The sequence below is a fragment of the Botryllus schlosseri genome, chromosome 13 (genome assembly GCF_051294905.1).
Source record: "Botryllus schlosseri isolate E-star chromosome 13, Bs_hap1, whole genome shotgun sequence".
NCBI classification, from domain to species: domain Eukaryota; kingdom Metazoa; phylum Chordata; class Ascidiacea; order Stolidobranchia; family Styelidae; genus Botryllus; species Botryllus schlosseri.
In genome coordinates this window covers 8,945,575-8,964,324 of record NC_137248.1, presented here as the reverse complement: position 1 = coordinate 8,964,324, position 18,750 = coordinate 8,945,575, and the positions used below count along the sequence as shown (strand labels likewise).

The following is an 18,750-nucleotide window of genomic DNA, read 5'->3' as shown; positions in this document are numbered from 1 at the left end:
ATAATCGTCTCAAAAGATTCGAAATGTATTGCTTCTTCGCTGATCGGTGGAACTTCCCCATTTAGTTTTACTGTCTCTTGTTTGCCTCTCTTTATCCACCACGTGCATTTGATCGGTGGCTACGTTAGCATTTATGCTGAACATGACGTCAGCAGACTGATGTTTACGATGGAAACGTGTTAGCCGGCGGAAAGTAAATAATGTCGCATCAGTTATATGCATGAAAGATGAGCATGAGGACCAACGTTTTGTAATAAATTTCTCTGCGATGGCGTAATTTGTACGGGTATATTGGGAGGCTGAGAACAGCAATATATGCGTCTGAATATTCGGGAGCAGGTACCTGTAATCTATCATAACTGTAATAGTAACTGAATATAGTAATAGAACTGTGATTTAGTTTCGTAATCTATAGTCTTATACCGTCGTTCACTAAACTGAAGTTAAGTTTGAGATGAATATTTCTGGTTCATATTCGGTGCGAAATACATGGACTCCACGTTGTAATATAATCTAGTGAATGTCAAATTTCCATCACGGTCAAGATTTTTTTCACAAAATATCTTCACTAATCACCATCATATATAAAAGCACAAGCTTTCCTGCATAAATTATTGATACAGTTTACATCAATGACAATTCCCGAACGCATATCCAAATGACATTTTTGATTTCTCATTTGTGAATCAGATTCTCAAGATATCAATGTTGTTTTATGTTGATTATGATGGATTGTAATGAGCCTGTGTTTGTAAGATTTTTATTTCCTCATCTGATAACTACAAGAATGAACTTTTTACCGCGAGCATTCCAACGTATTGGTCCTTTGAACTTTTTTGAAATGAGCTTTACGACCAATTTTTGTACAGTAAACATTAGATCTGTTTGTAACTAAAATCTTGAAACATGCGACATACTATAAGTTTAATGACGCGATACGGTGACACAAACAGTTATTTCGCTTGTAATAGGGGAATTCCAGACTGTGTTTTAAGGATGTGTCATCTATGTAAATAAAGGTAATAAGTACTATTCCGATCTTATCAGTACCGGTATATAACAAATAAGGACCAGCCATGTGTCTTCTGAAGCAATACAGAAGCTGCATCGAGCTGTATATTCATAATCACTCAATATGTTGGTAATAGTTTAACCTGATGCCCCTTGCTTGTCTGGTATTTGCAACAATGCAGAGTCCGATGGCTTTTTCTTTCATATGCCCGTAAAATATATCGAAGCATCGTTTGTATAGCCATGTATCAAGGTAGACGACAGATATTCTGTCATTGCATCGTGTATTTTACAGATCTGACTTTTGTTGATTATACATTGTACCAAAAATGGATAGATAAATTCAACTTTAAAGCTGCCTTGTCAAAAACCATCTGAAATCCTCCAACATGACTGAATCTGTGAAGTCAAATGCAACAATTGGACTTGGCTTGGCACTCAATCTCCTTTGCTCCATTTGCATAGTTTTCCTCAATAAATGGGTTTACTCAAGAGTTCATTTTCCCAATTTGACTCTGACCTGCATACACTTCTCCACTACCTTCCTTGGACTTGTCGTTTGCCAACGCCTGAAAGTTTTCAATGTAAAAAGTCTGCCTATTCTTCAAGTCTTACCTTTGTCTGTGACATTTTGTGGTTTTGTTGTATTCACCAACTTGTCATTACAAAGAAACACTGTGGGCACCTATCAACTCTTCAAAGTCTTGACAACCCCTGTCATCATCGCCATACAGTCAAATATATATCAAGTAAAGTTCAGCACAAGAATTAAATTAACACTGGTTGGTAGAATGCATTTTATGTGGGCTACTGCGAGGAGCATGAGTGATTATTGTTCTATTCAGATACCAATTCTGCTTGGTGTGTTCCTGAATTCATACTATGACATCAAATTCAATGTTACTGGCACTGCATTTGCTTTGATTGGAGTTATTGTGACATCCTTCTATCAGATTGTGAGTACTTTCTGTATTTAGGAAGATTGTGCTTGTATCCTAATTGCCATTTTCTTCGAATATTCTAAGCTGGTTGGTAGCAAACAACAGGACCTCAACGCTAACTCAATGCAGCTGCTATACTACCAATCTCCTATATCATCTGCCATGCTGCTAGTGATCATTCCATTCTTCGAGCCTGTATTCTCACCTGGTGGAATATTTGGGGAATCTTGGAGCCCAAGTAAGCAGTTCCAGTATTATTGCAGAATACATGTGTAGAAAAAGAGTACTTCCAGGTGCTCTCATTTTGGTCGGGATGACTGCAATAATTGCATTTTTGATCAATCTGACGATATTCTGGATCATTGGGAATACATCTCCTGTCACTTACAACATGTTTGGACATTTCAAATTTTGTATTACTCTGCTTGGTGGGTACTTAATTTTTCAAGACCCTGTACAATTCAACCAATTAATCGGTGTATTCATCACCCTCATAGGTAAGTTTGCAAATACTAAACCTTGTTCGTCACTTTTTAAGACTGGTTTACATTCAGGCATACTATCGTACACCCACTTCAAGATCCAGGACAATGAATTATCCAAGAAAAAGCAAACAAAGCAGCCATGCTGATTTTACTGCCAAAACCCACTGGCTTGTTTTCTAACCCTGCCTAGCACACTGACTTTCTTGGCTTGCCTATGGCATGATCGCTCCGTCCTAGCACAATTGTTTTCATGAATTTGCCTCTAGCAATTTGGCTAATCGGACCAGTGCTTGCTAAAATAAATGCATTGACTTTGTTGATGACATCGTCTATTAGCTATATGTTTTGTTTCACTTTATTAGTAATGAGCCAGATTAATTTCCCAATGTTAATTACATAATAGTACTTGCAAACATTATTTTCTATTTCTAGCAATGTATCATTTGCATGCAAGCAGTCAGCTAGTGACTTTATGTAATCACGTACTGCAGCTATCTATTTTTACATGGTTTGTAACAAAATATAAACATTGCTTCTCTGTAGTTTGTTCTGTTTCAAAGGAGTCAAGAGTCGCCACCAGTGTGAAATGATTGCTGAATCTGCTGGGGCTAGTGAACCGAGTCTCTCGACTGTCACCTATAGTTGGGAGAATTGTGGCTTACATTTCAGGTTTATTCAAGCCATTTCTTCAATAGAAATACAGCACTAACGTCTGTGAACAGTGAACACCTTATCCATTGATAGCAGTCCAACAAAGCAATTATTTTGGATATCGGCAAAATTTTCGTTAACCGGTGAATACCGGGAATGCTATTACCGAGAACGCAATATATTCAATGCAGGCATTTTATGCATGTGAACGGGTCGTATGTGTGCATCACGGCGTTGCCACATTCGGTATCGATTCTCGGGTTTTAATTTCCGTTTCATTAAGCTGGATTCTTGGACGTAATGTCCATCTCGGTAATAGTATGGAACTAAATGTTCAACTAATAGTTCGTTATTTTCATGAAGATATGCTACTGGATTTCGGATGACAGACAAACAAATGTAGCTAGCCTGTTATCCCACCCTATTTGCTTCAATTTATTGATTCGATATAGCTTCAAAGCATATCGCACAGTATTCAAAACCTTGATCATTGCATCACTGTGTCAATGATTACACCCCTCCAGCTTCTATCAATTCCGGGAATCTAATCAACGAGCTCACTGGACACCAAAATCCAACGACTGTACATTTATTTATTACTATAAACCCTCAAATTACCTTTACATTGCAAAAACAAAAGCTTCCTATCAGCACGATTTACGTCGTCCAATACAGCAATTTATTTTTGGCCAAATCAAAAACGACGGTAAAGACAGTCCAAAGAACCCTTATCAATATATCATATCTTCACGGCTACTTCCATCTGTTATTTTCATAATCCCATTTTGAGCTGTAGCCGGTGACGTGACCTTGGTGCTGCTGCAACATCTTTTTAACACTCGCTCTCACCCATTCTTGGTCAGTTACCGTATGAAGATACGGTGGGTTGATGTAAAGATGAATATACAGATGAATACACAGAGCCAAGCCAAGTGCCATCATAACTCCTCCCACAGCATGTTTCCAAAGATCACTGCCTCGTTCCATATCGGCAACTGTCATGCTGAAATAGGAATCATAGAGCTGCTTCATTTCCTCTTCCGAGAGATTTTTCCAGTCAGCTTTCTCTTTCACCTTCAGTGCTTTCAGTTCCGGCGTCGTGCACCAAAGCCGTGGTTGAGGTGGCAAAGGAGTAATCATACTTTCGTAGAATTCAACATTCACATTTGGATCGTCAGTCAAAGCTGGTCCATATTCTCTAACAGCTTGGGTGGTACTGAAACCACGGCGCAGTAACATGCGTAACGCATTTGCTCTGATAACATTTAATGCCATGACCTAAAAGTATAGATTTCTGCTCGAACAAATACGGTGATGAATAGTCTATACCAGTGGTTCTCAACCTTTTTGTCTTCGCAGGTACCCCTTTTGGACCGTGACGGACCCCCTGGAGTATTAGTTCAAATTTGGCTCAATTATCGTGCAACCATCATCTGCCTTGTGCAAATATCTCAAGTTAAGGCTATGCGATAAACATCAACAAAATGACCGTTCTTGAAAATTACATAATACTAGGCCTATATGTAGAAATTGGGTAGACTTTTATTATTTTGAGGGAAATTCTTCAGATGAATTTCTTATTTCTTGAAATATGTGGTCGTGTCTTGAAAATTCACGCCTTTGATTTGATATGAACGAGTGCCAAAAATCCATTTCCACAAATATAGATGGCGGCGAATGTAATATTAACGCCTCCGACGACACCATTGGGTAAGATCGCAGCATGTAAGTGCACCAAATTTGAGAAACAAATTTTTCAATGGAGTTGTCACGTCCTGACTAGTCATCATTTCTGTATAGCAGCTCATCTTCAAGATATTCTAGAATAGCGGTTATGAATATTACAAGAGAAAATGGAGTTCTTGATGAGGTTTTAATCCATTTCGTGAGACTGAAAAAACTAGTTTCAACCCAGAGTGGAATCGGTGGCAACGGCACGCACAGCGTCACGCGAGCATTTATATCTGATCACGGCGATTAATAAATTATGCTGACGTCACAAAGCGATACCAGAGTCCAAATCCATAATATGGCGCTTGCGCTTTATAATGAACGCAAGTAAGCGCGGCATTTGTGCAACAGCGAATATACGGCGTAACCCTAATCCGGCATATACCAGGTCTATTTTAGTACATTGTGTCGTTTGATAAGTAATTCAGTATTGAATCAGAGTGAAAAATATTTCCGTCACGCGGATGAAATTCTCCAATCACGCGAGAAATTTGTTTGTCACGCACAACATGTTGTCGAAAACAACCACCGATTCCAGTCTGGGTTTCAACCAACCTCGACAAAACATCTTGGAAAAGCAATGCGTTTGTACCGGTAAGCTATTGGGAATTAAAATGAGTTTACACAATATGATATACCATATACCGTATCATCTTATACGGCCGTTGTGTTGATGAGCTTACTGAAGCATTAGCAGTTTTTACGCAAAACTGAATTGTGATCACCTGATTTAGAAAGATACAAAATGGTTATCAGTGGTTGATAATCACTGGTATATACATTCGGGATAGTGAACAGTGATATGTCAACATGAAATTTCAACATACAGGTTCTAAAATTTACGCATCTGGTGCAGGATGACCATAATATGATCTGACATTTGGATGTTGACACAACAGAGCATGCTCATGCTGTCATTATGATATTAAAGTGGGGTAATGTTGATTACTGGTCACAAGAATTGGTATATAGGCGGCTATGTGGCATTTTTACGAACAAATAACTGGACCCGTCTGCAGTCACCTTGTCCTTACCCCCGGACTGGAGACAGAGGTTGTTTTTGGCAATGAGTTGCGCGTGACAGAAGGGTTTCTTACATAAAATAATCAAGTTATTAAACGGAAAGTTGCGCGTGACGTTGCCACCAATGCCACTTTGGCTACCCTAAAAACTCAAGTAGGCTACCATATATGTGAGCCGACAAATCGATTACCTGGGGTTTCAGTTATAATTCAAGAATCTTATTAAATCAATACACCACAAGATTCGATACAATGAAAAGATAGATGTCGAAAAACGACTGGGAGTCTATAGTTGTTAACTCATCACATCAGACACCCGCCTCAGTTTACGAAACATTACGAGGTTTAGGCAAAGCAGTACCTGTACTGCAATCAATTCTACGACAGGAACAAATCAAGGGCAAGTTATTGCAGATAAGTTGAAACCTTTATGCCACAGTACTACATACGGAATAACCAAGTACGATCCACAATAAAAATGCTGCTGCAGGAACGAACCAAAGTGACAACTGACAAGCCGATGACCTCGGTCTTGCTTCGCCAATTTTTTCTTTACCATTGAGCTCTCAACGTTAATCAATGAACCATACCAAGCTCGTTATGACCTATTTGAGAAACAGGACTTATTTAGGATTATTCATACTCTTTTACCGAAGGAATAGTGAGTTTTGTACCCCAAAAAGTCTTTTCAAACTTTATCAGATCAATACATGCCAGCCTGGAATCTTCTGGTACTCTTTAAATCCTTAATCCAATAGAAGTTACAAAGTGGCATCCGCTGTTGGGGTGCTACTAGTAAAACTGTACTCTAGCCACTGCAAAAACTACAATATAACGTACTCCGTATCATAGCTAGGGCCCCAAAGGGGCCTGGTTGTCCACCCAACAAGTCGCTGCTGAAGAGTTTTGGTGTTCTAAACATAGGAGATACGCAGAAACTAGAAATCGCCAAGTTTATGTATCAGTTCCACTGCAGTCATCGTCCCGAATATTTCAATGACTTCTTTACCTAGGAATCAAAAGCGCACAAGTACGATCGACCGAAAAAATCATCGCTCTATCAATTATGCCGAGCCTGACGTGTGGAACAGTATCCGGCCGGCTATCCGAAAGTCGACTAGCATATACACATACACAATCAAGTCGAAATACAAGCAATTTCTAATAAATGAATATTAGTCTGTCCTCAAGATTTCTGGACCACGACCTGATCGATCTCGCCTTCCGTGACATGCCACGTCATTTAGTCACTTGCTTTTCTATATTATCTTCTTTTACCTTTCAGTTTTAATTCAGTGTGTATGCCTCATCTTTACATCACTTAGGCCAAGGTGGGAGTCTGTTTTAAAAGACTACTCCAAGACGTTTCGCTTCCGATATCTTCATATCTTTTCATTGTATCGTAATTTTTGTGGTGTATTGAACTGATGCAAATTGCTATTAAACCAGGGCTGGCCAACCTTTTCAGCCAACGGGCCACATTCGATTGACGAATTATTGCGCGGGCCACTAGCCGCGCGAAGCGCGAAAATATTTTGAAGTTCATAAGTCGATAATATTGTCACTTGACTATATTGCGGGCTGTTGCATATCGCTGGGCGAAGTTGACGAGGACTGGGCTATTCGGCACATGGACATACCCAGCAAACACAGTACAGACCAAAGATGTAGAAAAGCCGAGCCGATATAGTAGATATTAGATCTATGCAGGTCGTAGAAAGGGGGATTTTGTGTCGACTCAATTCAACGTCTTTTCCATGTCCTTCAATAATGTAAATATTATGCAGATGCTACAGCCTTTAAACATGGTGAGTAGAATGTAGATCCTACGTTAGAAGAAGAAGATCCTGATATAATAACCTGTTTTCTACCACTATGGGCTTAACCTGATCACGGCTGCGTACACACACCACTCAATTTGATACATTAGAAGGGCAATAATATTAAAAACAAGAAATCGAGTGACAACATGTTGCGGCAAGCTTGTAGAAAATTTTTACCTTTGATAAATCTATCGCTAATTATTCTGCTTTATTGTAGTGTACGAAGATATACCATTGAATATACCATTCAATTGTATATTGAAGTTCTGTACCTCTAAGAAGCTCTTCGGAGATATACCAATATGTGAATAGCTGATCGATCTGTCAATGCGTGGAAACTGATATTTTAGTCATCACATCTCAAGTGTTGCGGCCAGACTAATCAAATTTTTGGTTGGCCTTGCAAGTTCAAAATCTGTGCAATCCATTTTTGATGATATTAGAAATTTCGAAAATTACTTCGCGGGCCACTCAAAACCTTCTCGCGGGCCACGGGTTGGCCGGCCCTGTATTAAACCGAACCGATACACCACGAGATTGCGATAGTGAAAGGATAGGAGGGTGCTGAACGAGGTTGGAATACACTTTTTATCAGACATCCACCTTGACCTATCCAGAGCATGAAAATAAGAAGAATGCACGCTAAATTTGAGCATAGCATAAAAGGAAGTGACAAAAATAATGTGGTATGTGTCGGTGCATTTGTCAGATGTTCATTCATCACCGTGCACCAAAGGAAAGGAAATGTAAGAATGGGAAAGCGTCAAAAGGATGCCAACCGAGGGATCTAAACAGGGTTGTAATGACTCGAGTCATGAGTTGACTCGAGTCACGATTTTCGAATGACTCGACTCGAGTCATTTTCTCAAAATACGGAAATGACTCGAGTCTATCTGTGTATTGACTCGACTTGGACTCGAGTCATATGCGCATGACTCGAAGCAAGTCATTGACTCGAGATTCAGACAGCCAAGACCGACATTTCATTGTAATTTTGAAGCCAACACATTATTGGGATTTCGTTTGTTGGTACTGGTGCTTGAAAATGCGACCAGAAACTGCTAAAAGTGAGGAAAATTGATATATTATAAATGCGAACCATTCAATATCACCAAACAGAGTTAAAAAAGTGGGTTTACGAAGACTTTAACTGGAAACTGAGCAGTCGACGCAATGACTCGGACTCGAGTCATAATACCATGACTCGGACTCGATCCTCTGTTCGCTGACTTGGACTCGGACTTGACTCGGTGGGAATTGAAAATGACTCGACTTGACTCGAGTCAAAAATATAAAAGTGAAATTGACTTGTGACTCGGAGCCTTATGTGACTTGGTTACAACCCTGGATCTAAAACTATGACCTCTGGACGAGGTGGATGCTAGATTGATAGAAAGTTGGCTACTTGGTCATTTCGACATCCTCCTATTTGTTCGTTAGATCGCACTGCGTTGTATGCAACGTTCCTTCTAATTTTTCACGGTCCTTGGACAACAGTGCGTAGGCTAACGACTAAAAAAAGAAAGATCATCACGTCAAAGCGTTTGCTGGAACGAATAAATCTGCATATCCCAAGATTTATTAGAAAACGCGCATCACGCTCGGGGAGAAGCTCACCGTTGACTCATCCGCAGCACAATCAAAGGCCATAAATTCTGCAATTGGCAAACACTTGTTGGATGATCCCCCCTGTGCGAAAAATTATCGAGGCGACAGATATTGCGTCGACGGAAGGGGCCGTTCACACTTTCATTTGTGTGCTTTGGAATGGACTTTTATCAAAATACATCTTCCAAGGCTATGTCCATTTAAAAATAGTACGTGATTGAACGCATTCGTATTCGACATTTCACTCTGGTGACGTCATATTTTGTGATACGATTGTTGCAGTGTTGGGATCAAGTCACTACCTTCGAGTCACGAGTCATTGCACATTTTGACTCGAGTCAAGTCAAGTCACTCGATTTTTGGAGGTGACTCGAGTCAAGTCAAGTCACGAGTCAAGTCAAATTGCCTTTTCGAAGTATGAGGCATGATTACGTCATTGCATTTTGCTAGCTGTCTGAAATATACATAGAGTGTTCATTGATTCTAAACCGCTAAACGAATATAGAGTTGTGTATACACGTAAGAACTGGTAAACTACATAAGTAATTACATAGCCTCAGTTGATAGATACCAGCCAAAATAGAGAATTGATTGAGAACGAATTGATAAGACGCAATATATTACCCATTTACAAATTGATATGATACAATTCGAGCTTGCGCCAATGGTTGGGGACTATATAAACTATATTCGAATTCAATTTCAATAAAACAAGAGAGTTGGTTAAGGTGAGAACAGAAATAGACATTTTGCCATTCAATGACTTTACCACTAGTTTACGACAACGTAAGCCATAAGCTTCGATCCCTTCGTTTGCGGTCAATTCATTTGTGAGAGAACAATTGAGGCTCAGTAAAACGCACGATCATTAGATGATTGGTCGCTCTCATGGTTACACCAGCGTTTCGCGAACAATCCAAACATATGCAAGATACAGATTTTTATCGACACCGATTACTTGATCGACTTGAAATTGACTCGTGAAATTTGCTGCGAGTCACGAGTCAATCCACATTTCTGATACGCCGAGTCAAGTCAAGTCATTTTAGCAAAGTGACTCGAGTCAAGTCAAGTCATGCAAAAAAGGTGACTCGAGTCATCCCAACACTGGATTGTTGATATACGATGTTCTTCTATTTGCTGACGATTGTCCCTGAGTGTCAGCCGAAAATATTCGGGTTAATTTCGCTATGAATATACTATGCAATTCGGTTTTTTTTGGGCGCAGCTTTACTATTTTAGAGTAGGCTTACCATACGTCCTCTTTTAAGAGGATTTGTCCTCTTTTTTGGCTTTTTTGAAAGTGTCCTCGGAGGACGCCCTTTTGTCCTCTTTTTTGAGATTTTGTCCTCTTGAAAATTCAGAGGAAATTGCAAGTGATATGCTGCAAATTAGCGCAGAAGTGAAGCTCCGGCGGGTATTTGGGAGGGAAAAGCGGTGATTTCAGCTCTGAGCGAAAAAAAGCCCCCCCTTTTTTTTTTTAGTCAACCGATCACAAAGTGGGAGAAATTCACCGGATTTTGAGAATTCTACTCCGGTTTTGCATATTGCAAATTTCTGAAAAAGTGTCCTCTTTTTACATTTTCAAAATATGGTAAGCCTATTTTAGAGGCAACAATGGATGTATGTGTGTGTGCGTGTTGAGCGGATGAAAATAACATAGACGCTAATTATGATTATATGTTTCCCTATTTTTCTAAGTATCCGCACATGTTACTTAATTTATATAGAGGTGTCGATTTTCAATACATAACAATACTCTAAAATAGTACAAGTACAGCTCGTTACTGACCGCCTCCAATAATTACAGTATAGTGGAAAACGACTAATATCTTCTGATCTTTGACAGCCTATATCACATTTGTCATAGGAATCTACGAAATATGCAGAAAACGCATCAGACCTTTCCAAATTGTGTTGCTACACAAATAATACAATACATACGTGAGCGAGCGCACACTAAAGTAGCAACTACTTGGGATTGGACTTTCACGCCACCATTTAATCAAGCTCTACGGCCTGCATACTAATGTTTAGTCACCTTGCATCCTGCATAATCACCCTATCCGTTCTTCGTTGATCTATCTGATCAAAACACTTTCTAAAATTAATCAATTGGTCTTCCGACATCATAATTTGCAGCGAATACTTCACAAAAACTTTCTCTTGTATGGTTGATCAATAGGAACATAGTGACAAATTAATCTACCAGAGAAGGCAGTTTTCTAGCTATGTTGCATGCGATTTTTGCTGATTATTTCAACTTCCCTCCAGACATGCGTTACCAATAACATTTCTCATACCTTGATTGTGGGACGATTATTGTTATCATGGGTACTTTGACTTGCCTTAAAACAATAAGAAATGCCACAGATTTCCATAGATAGATTAAACAAATTATTAATAATGAATTGAAACCATATGCAATGTACACTGTACAGTAAAGATACAATAAAGAACGAATACTTGACAGAAGAAAGTATACTTAACAGAAGAGAGTAGCGACAAAGGTGGCATCCGCTTCAAGTTAATTTACAACACCCGGGGGCCCAGTGGGTATGAGAGACGAAAAAAAGGAGCGAATAAAGCAGACAGCAGTGGCAAACAAGCTTGGCGGAGCAGGCACTTCATCTTCATTATCGGCATTAGCTTCTGTATTGTTGTTGTCATCTGGACCTGCTTCGCCTGGTGGATTTTGTGGGTTATCAGCATTTTGTTGGGGTTGCACGGGCCTCCGGCGAACCCTGAAAAACCCAGCTTGATATAAATGGACACCAAGAAGAAATATCATGGCAACAACGAATTTGAAGGCGGTTGAGTAAAAATACACAATGCTCAACATGAGAAAGAATCTAGTCAAAGCGAAAAGAGCATCTAGCCAATCGTGTCCTTCCTCTTCAGCGAGGCCCGCATCAAAGTTCTGTAAACGTTGTTCTTGCTCATTAACTGCAGGAGCTTCGGCTGGCTCATCAGCCACAATATTTTGTGGCGCTGTCGTGGGATAGACGTTGGCACTTGGGTAACCATGTTCAGAATAATATTGCATGTAGTAGTTGTAGTGCTGCTGATATTGTTGCATCCATGCACCGTACAACTGAGAATAATCCTGCTGTCCCTGTACATTATGCAGGGGTGTGGATGTCTGCGTATGTAATCTGTTCCTTAGTACTGTCGCTTCAGGCACTGGAGACGGAGATGCTACTTTCGGTATAGTCTGACTGTTTGGTGCTTCTTTATAGATCAACTGGATCACTACATTGCTCTCTTTGACAATTGTGGTCAGTTCGTTTTCATTTATCAAGATCCGCCCGTCATATATCAACCTCTGAGAAGATGCTTTGGGCTTAGCTGGATGCTCCAGTTCAATACGGTCTTTCAGCTGTGCCACCGTACAAGCTTTGCAGATCTTCACAATAAAATCAGCGCACTGCTGATTTTCATTCCTTATGATTATAGTGACAGAGGAATCCATGGCGAATGTTATCGTAGCTAGAATTCTCGATTACTAGGAATAAAATTTCTGAAACTAGTATAACACTTTTCAATCAATTTCCACCACACACATATAATTAAAAGCTTGCACATACCATTCATAGCAGTCATTACTCATTACTCGGGCTGAGCAAAATTGAGTACCTGAGTGATTCGATTATAAATCACGTATTACGCGTCGAGTCGAGTTTTCGAGTATCACTCATTATAACGTCACAATAGAGTGAAATATGTCACAAGTTCATATATGTAGGCTTCCTTTTATGTCACCACAAAGAATATAATGCCTGTGAAACGTCACATTAAAGATGCTTCATGGTAATTTCTCATCATACCGATTTCATTGCACTTCTTGGCAACGTTGTGGGATGATCATGACTTCGGAAATGTGTTACTTCCAGTAAGATTCGTAGCCTTGTACTATGTCTCGTGTGCTGTGACACGGCCAATCAAGGTTTCAAGGCTTCCTCACTGTAGATAGCATCAAAACTATAATTCTCGTTAGTAAATTAACTTTCAGTTGCGAGGAGCATATAATTTCAGTACTCCAAAAAATCGTGTTTTACTACTAGACTCGAATCATTAAAATTAATACTCGATTCAGATTCGAGTACTCAAGTCATTGTGCCCAGCCTTAGTCATTACTTTAAATTATCACGGCGAATCATCAATGTGTTATATATAGCGTTAGGCACAATGATTCGGTTACTCGAATCCGAATTAAGTAGGCTATAAATTGTAATTGGTACTGAGAGATCATTTTCATGAATAGGGAAATAATATGTCCCTTTCCACTGAAAGAGTTGATTTATCAACTAGAATTATAGCTTCGACACCATTTTCCAATAGTGGTAGCCTTGAAACCTCAATAGTTATATCACGACATATGAAACATTAGTAAAAAGTTACAGGCGTCGGTGGAAATGACCTGATTTTATGATTTTACTTCACTTGGACCAAATATTTTTGCTTCCGATTGTCATATATACTAGTAATGGCCAGTTATGACAGAGACCCGTATATCAAAATAACTCAAATCAAATCTCGCAATCCACACAATCAACATTTCATTTTGTATGTGTGAAGTAGCAAGAATTTATATTTTGGATTGATGTTTCTAATGTTACTGATAAGAACCAATCTTGAAAATATTCATGGAATTTTGTTCGATCAATACAATATAGGCCTACATTATTGTGTACTGTGCATGGCCACAATTATCTCGGTACGTTTTGCCTAATATAACAGGTAGTAAGGGATGATTCTCCAAGTTGAAGTAATTTCATAAAAAATACAAAAAATAAGAAGAATTGTGTGAGCACAGGGCACCGATTCCATATATGGGTAACCTTGTGCTTTGGGAGAAAAAACTGTCACCCAGTATATCAAAGTCAACCATTCATATACCAACAGAAAAATAAACGTCATCTGACTAACGATTCTGCGTCGAACTATGAACAAAATCACAAGATCACAACTATGCATTCGAACTCCTAATCTCTGCCCAGAAATTCTATTCGTATACTACCATACACAATTCCACATTAATACAAACCTATGTCTGCTTTTGGAGAAAGAAACCCTAACCCTACAATGGGGAGTCTATCTATCGCATTAAGGAAACTCACTTCGTGATACGTCTACAAACTACGAATACGGAGAAATATTACATAATAATATTATGGCGCTCATCACTCGCTAATTATTCCGGTAATAAGCAGCAATTAACGCTAATCGACAACAAGGCCTGCTGCAAACCTTCGGACCTTCTCCTCTTTTCATTCTATTGCAATCTTGCGGTGTTTTGATTAGACGAAAATTCTAAATAAACGAACGAACTGACATTAGCGACAACATCGCCAAATAGCGTCGAAGGAGGAGAGTTCACGACAAAAATACCACATATGTCTAAACCTCTTGCCAGGGTGTATATGGGACAATTTACTAAATCTACGACAATATAATTACTCTAAATCGCAAATTACTACATTATGCTGTACAACGGTTCAAAAATTGAAGAAAAATACAAAATTTATCCTATTCATGTAAATGTAAATGATCATTACATGTTATATTATCTATTTTCTTCTGTAGTTTATACTCCACCTGGCAACTACATCTTCTGATAAATTCCTCTGCCTTTTGGACACGTCGCTGAAGCAGAACATCGAGAAAGAGAGCGAGAGTCGCAGCAACGCCGTCTGGTATAATACGGCGTAGCTCTGGATCAAGTCCGCACGAGAGTGAGGTTGTGAATTCTCAATCGGTTGCGTACCAATGGCCCCTACGCTTGCGGTTTGCGCTGCTCCTCACCTGCTCCCAGATGGCATTCTTGCGTCACAATACCAAACTCCGTTACAATGCAACATTCGATGCTGATTTTGGGGGTTCCAGTACCACGAGAAGAATATAATTTGTATTATCGCAATGAGCCCCGCGGTAGATTTCGATTGATATCGATTTTCGCGTTCGGCAAGCCGGTCAAAATTTACCGTGAAATTGCTTTTGATCAAATGGAAAGTGGTCAAAGTGCGACGAAAACCAATCGCAGTGTGCCGTGAGATTTGCTTGTGTCCACACTGATCACTTGTGTTCACACTGATGAGAAACCCACCTTGGCCTATAGCATATAAACAAGAGCCATGCACAGTTGCACACTGGAATAGAAGCCTGATTGGCAGGGGGTGACTAAGTCGGCGGAACAGGCCACATACCTTTGATAGTTGAGGTCCTATTAGCGATTGCACGTGTCTCTTCCAGGGTTGTAACCAAGTCACAAGGCTCCCAGTCACAAGTCCTAGTCGCTTCGACATCTTCCTTTCTTTTCATTGTATCGCATTTTTTTGTGGTGTATTGAACTGATAAAATTGCTAATAAACCAATGATGATGATGATACATCGCCTAGGCCAAGGTGGGTGTCCGATTCCATAGACAACTCCTAGTCGCTTCGACACCTTCCTTTCTTTTCATTGTATCGCATTTTTTGTGGTGTATTGAACTGATAAAATTGCTAATAAACCAATGATGATGATGAAGTCAATATATAGTTTTGACTCGAGTCAAGTCGAGTCATTTTCAATTCACCACCGAGTCAAGTCCGAGTCCAAGTCACGGAATAAAGTGTCGAGTACGAGTCGTGTTTTGACTCGAGTCCGAGTTCAAGTCATTGTTTTGACTGTTCAGTTCCGAGTTAATGTCATGTGAAACCCACTTTTTACAACTCTGATCGGTGATATCAAATGCTTCGCATTCATAATATACCTCACTTTTAACAGTTTCTGGTAGCATTTTCAAGCACCAGTACTGATAGACCAAATAATAATAGTGTGATAACTTTAGGCTACTGTTCTTCGAAATTACATTAAAATGCCTGACTTGGTAGATCCAATCCAGAGTGATGACTCGGTCCGAGACATGTACACAGTCGTGTACAAGTCGAGTCAATAGTCTACACAAATTGACTCGAGTCGAGTCACCAAAAAAACGCGACTCGAGTCATTACAACCCTGGTATCTTGCAAGACATGTCCGAATCAAGTAAAGCATCAAAATCGAGCGAGATAATGTAATGGTTGTGTGTCCGGCTTCTCGATCGTGGGTCGTGGGTTCGATCCCCGGCCGGGTCAGACCAAAGACTCGAAAACTGGTATCCGCTGCTATCCTGCTAGGCGCTCAGCAATCACGGATAGCATGGCGGAGAAAAAAAACGGGAGTGCAGACTAGATGACCTTGCTATATAAAGTAGGGTTACCATATTTCAGCAACCCAAATTCCGGACACTTTTTAGCGCCCATTAGTGGATTTCAAAATGAGTTATGACGTCACACTAACCAAGCTTTGCTCATAAACCAGAGGTGGTCACGATCCGGTTCAGGAGTATGTGGCTGTGTGTTATGTAACCGGGACCGAAAGCACATGTTTTCAGCCCCCTCCTGGCCAAATAAACGACGATTTTGAGCCCACACTATAGGGTAATCGATGTCACTTGCCGGTGCGCACCACGGAGCTTTATAAAAAAAGAACATCCAGTGGTTTCCAACCTTTTATGGTCGCATCTCCTTCTCCAATTTGAAAATGTTCCGTGACCCAGATCAAAATTTAACGAGCTGATTACTAAAAGAAGTCAGCACCTTTGCCCAGACTTACTCACGGGCTATTTTGGAAGCTGATTGCGTTCAACATATCCGTATACCCCAGAATAAAAGGCAAACGACCCCCCCCGCCCCGTTTGGAACGACTATCTTTGAATAAAGTATTTAAGCGGCCTTAACGATCTCTACGAATATACCGTTCTCCTATAATTGCGATTACAATTACCGGTAGGCTTATTCCAGTAAATGACGATTGTATTTATTTATATTTATTTGCAGTTTTTGTGAGGGTGGTAGTCTCCATATTAAAATCAATAAATGTTATGGTAAATCGCGCGCAGCGCGAAGAAAAATATCATGCATCAGCATAAATATTCCCCAAAAAATATTGTTTTATGCTGATTTACGTCAAGTCTTCAAAATTCCGGACATTTGGCATATTTTAGAAATTCCTCCCGGACGCTACTTTGAACAGTGAAATTCCGGACATGTCCGGGAAATTCCGGACGTGTGGCAACCCTAATATAAAGGCCGTGTCGCATCTCCATCGTCAAAGCATCTCGATGGTGAAGGCGAAAAAGAATACCATATATCTCTCTCTCTATTTATTGGCATTTTCAGCGTTGTAAATTGGTTGGCCAGCTATGCCTGACTCTACAGTCTACACCCTCTTTTGAATTATACTTTAGATTACGTAATAATAATAATAGTGCGCAATATAATTCAATACGGCCTGGTGCGAGATAAAGTTATTGTAAAAGCCACGATTAGTGGTGTGTCGTAAGTCAAACAAGTTCTTACAAATGCGTCGCAATCGCAACGACAATTAAGGTTAGGGATCCACTGTAGCCTATTTGAATTATTCCACGTCAGAAAAAGTAACAAATATGCAATATTTTCATCCGGACTCAGCCACACTGCATTTATTTCATCCGCACAAGTGCGTACCATCCCACAGGATGTAAACCACTGGACTATTGCTGGTTCCAGTGCGCCGTTTTCATCACATTTCAGTGTTGTTGGCTCTCCCCTAGTTTAACAAATAATAATTCATGATTACGAATGATTACAATTATGAATTTTTATTACGTTGGAAGGTGTTACAATAGGTGTTACAATATAAATACCAACCTTGTCGAGAAGATAGCCTTCGTCTATTATGAACGACAAAATGTATACTCCGGTGGTGAATGGTGTTTCGGAATAATAGTTGATTTTATATATTTGCAAGCAGAACATTGACGCGATCAAAGGGTGAAGAACCACTGGACGAAATAATACTTAGGCCTATTGAGTATGTTGACATAGTAATGCAGCATATCGTATAGCTAGTTAGCTACCCGTCATGTTATTCGTTTTCCTCAACTCGGAAATGCCGTTTCATTGAGAGTTTGAGGCAACAAAAATGCCACACCCACGTGGATTGCAGACAGTTACGCGGCTTCTGACGGATGTGTCTGCGGGTATTTCGAGATGTAGGAGGAATGGAATATAAATTGTAAATACACCTCTGATTTGACTTTATGGAATATGTCGCGAGATACCGCTATCCCGGGTATTGCATCATTTCATGCCTATATTACACCATAACGACATCGGCACTCGACAATGTATTGTCCAACGAGTTTAGAAATAATACTGTCACATAGTTGAAATTGCAGATACGAATGCATCATTGTCATGTATCCTCATTGGGCCAATGTTATCTCCAGATAATAAAAGACAGATATTTGTTGTATTATGATAAGAATAACTGATGCATTTTCTCACCATATCTTCGTATATAATATAATCGTACCAGCAAAACATCCGTGAGAAGGAACAGGCGTAAGCCTATTTGTGAACTATATCACGCGATGATGCTATTGTGGGTATAAATAGGAAGATCACGCGCA

The 18,750-nt window shown here is 39.7% G+C and overlaps 3 protein-coding genes across 3 annotated transcripts; 1 reads left to right on the top strand and 2 right to left on the bottom strand.

Moving 5' to 3' along the window:
- The first annotated feature begins 200 nt into the window (after window positions 1-200).
- On the top strand, window positions 201-2,979 carry LOC145454122 (solute carrier family 35 member E3-like). Its single transcript, XM_080332146.1, has 5 exons — window positions 201-1,793; window positions 1,857-1,967; window positions 2,037-2,190; window positions 2,246-2,449; window positions 2,507-2,979. The coding sequence occupies exons 1-5, from the start codon at window positions 1,401-1,403 to the stop codon at window positions 2,581-2,583; spliced, it is 939 nt and encodes a 312-aa protein (XP_080188272.1). The 5' UTR covers window positions 201-1,400; the 3' UTR covers window positions 2,584-2,979.
- A 771-nt stretch (window positions 2,980-3,750) lies between these two features.
- Window positions 3,751-4,412, bottom strand: LOC145454128 (cytochrome c oxidase subunit 4 isoform 1, mitochondrial-like). The gene has a single exon (XM_080332152.1). The coding sequence runs from the start codon at window positions 4,361-4,363 to the stop codon at window positions 3,842-3,844; it is 522 nt and encodes a 173-aa protein (XP_080188278.1). The 5' UTR covers window positions 4,364-4,412; the 3' UTR covers window positions 3,751-3,841.
- Window positions 4,413-11,560: 7,148 nt separating this feature from the next.
- LOC145454263 (homocysteine-responsive endoplasmic reticulum-resident ubiquitin-like domain member 2 protein) lies at window positions 11,561-13,565 on the bottom strand. Its single transcript, XM_080332262.1, has one exon. It carries the CDS (start codon window positions 12,742-12,744, stop codon window positions 11,800-11,802), a length of 945 nt encoding a protein of 314 aa, XP_080188388.1. The 5' UTR covers window positions 12,745-13,565; the 3' UTR covers window positions 11,561-11,799.
- Between the last annotated feature and the right edge of the window lie 5,185 nt (window positions 13,566-18,750).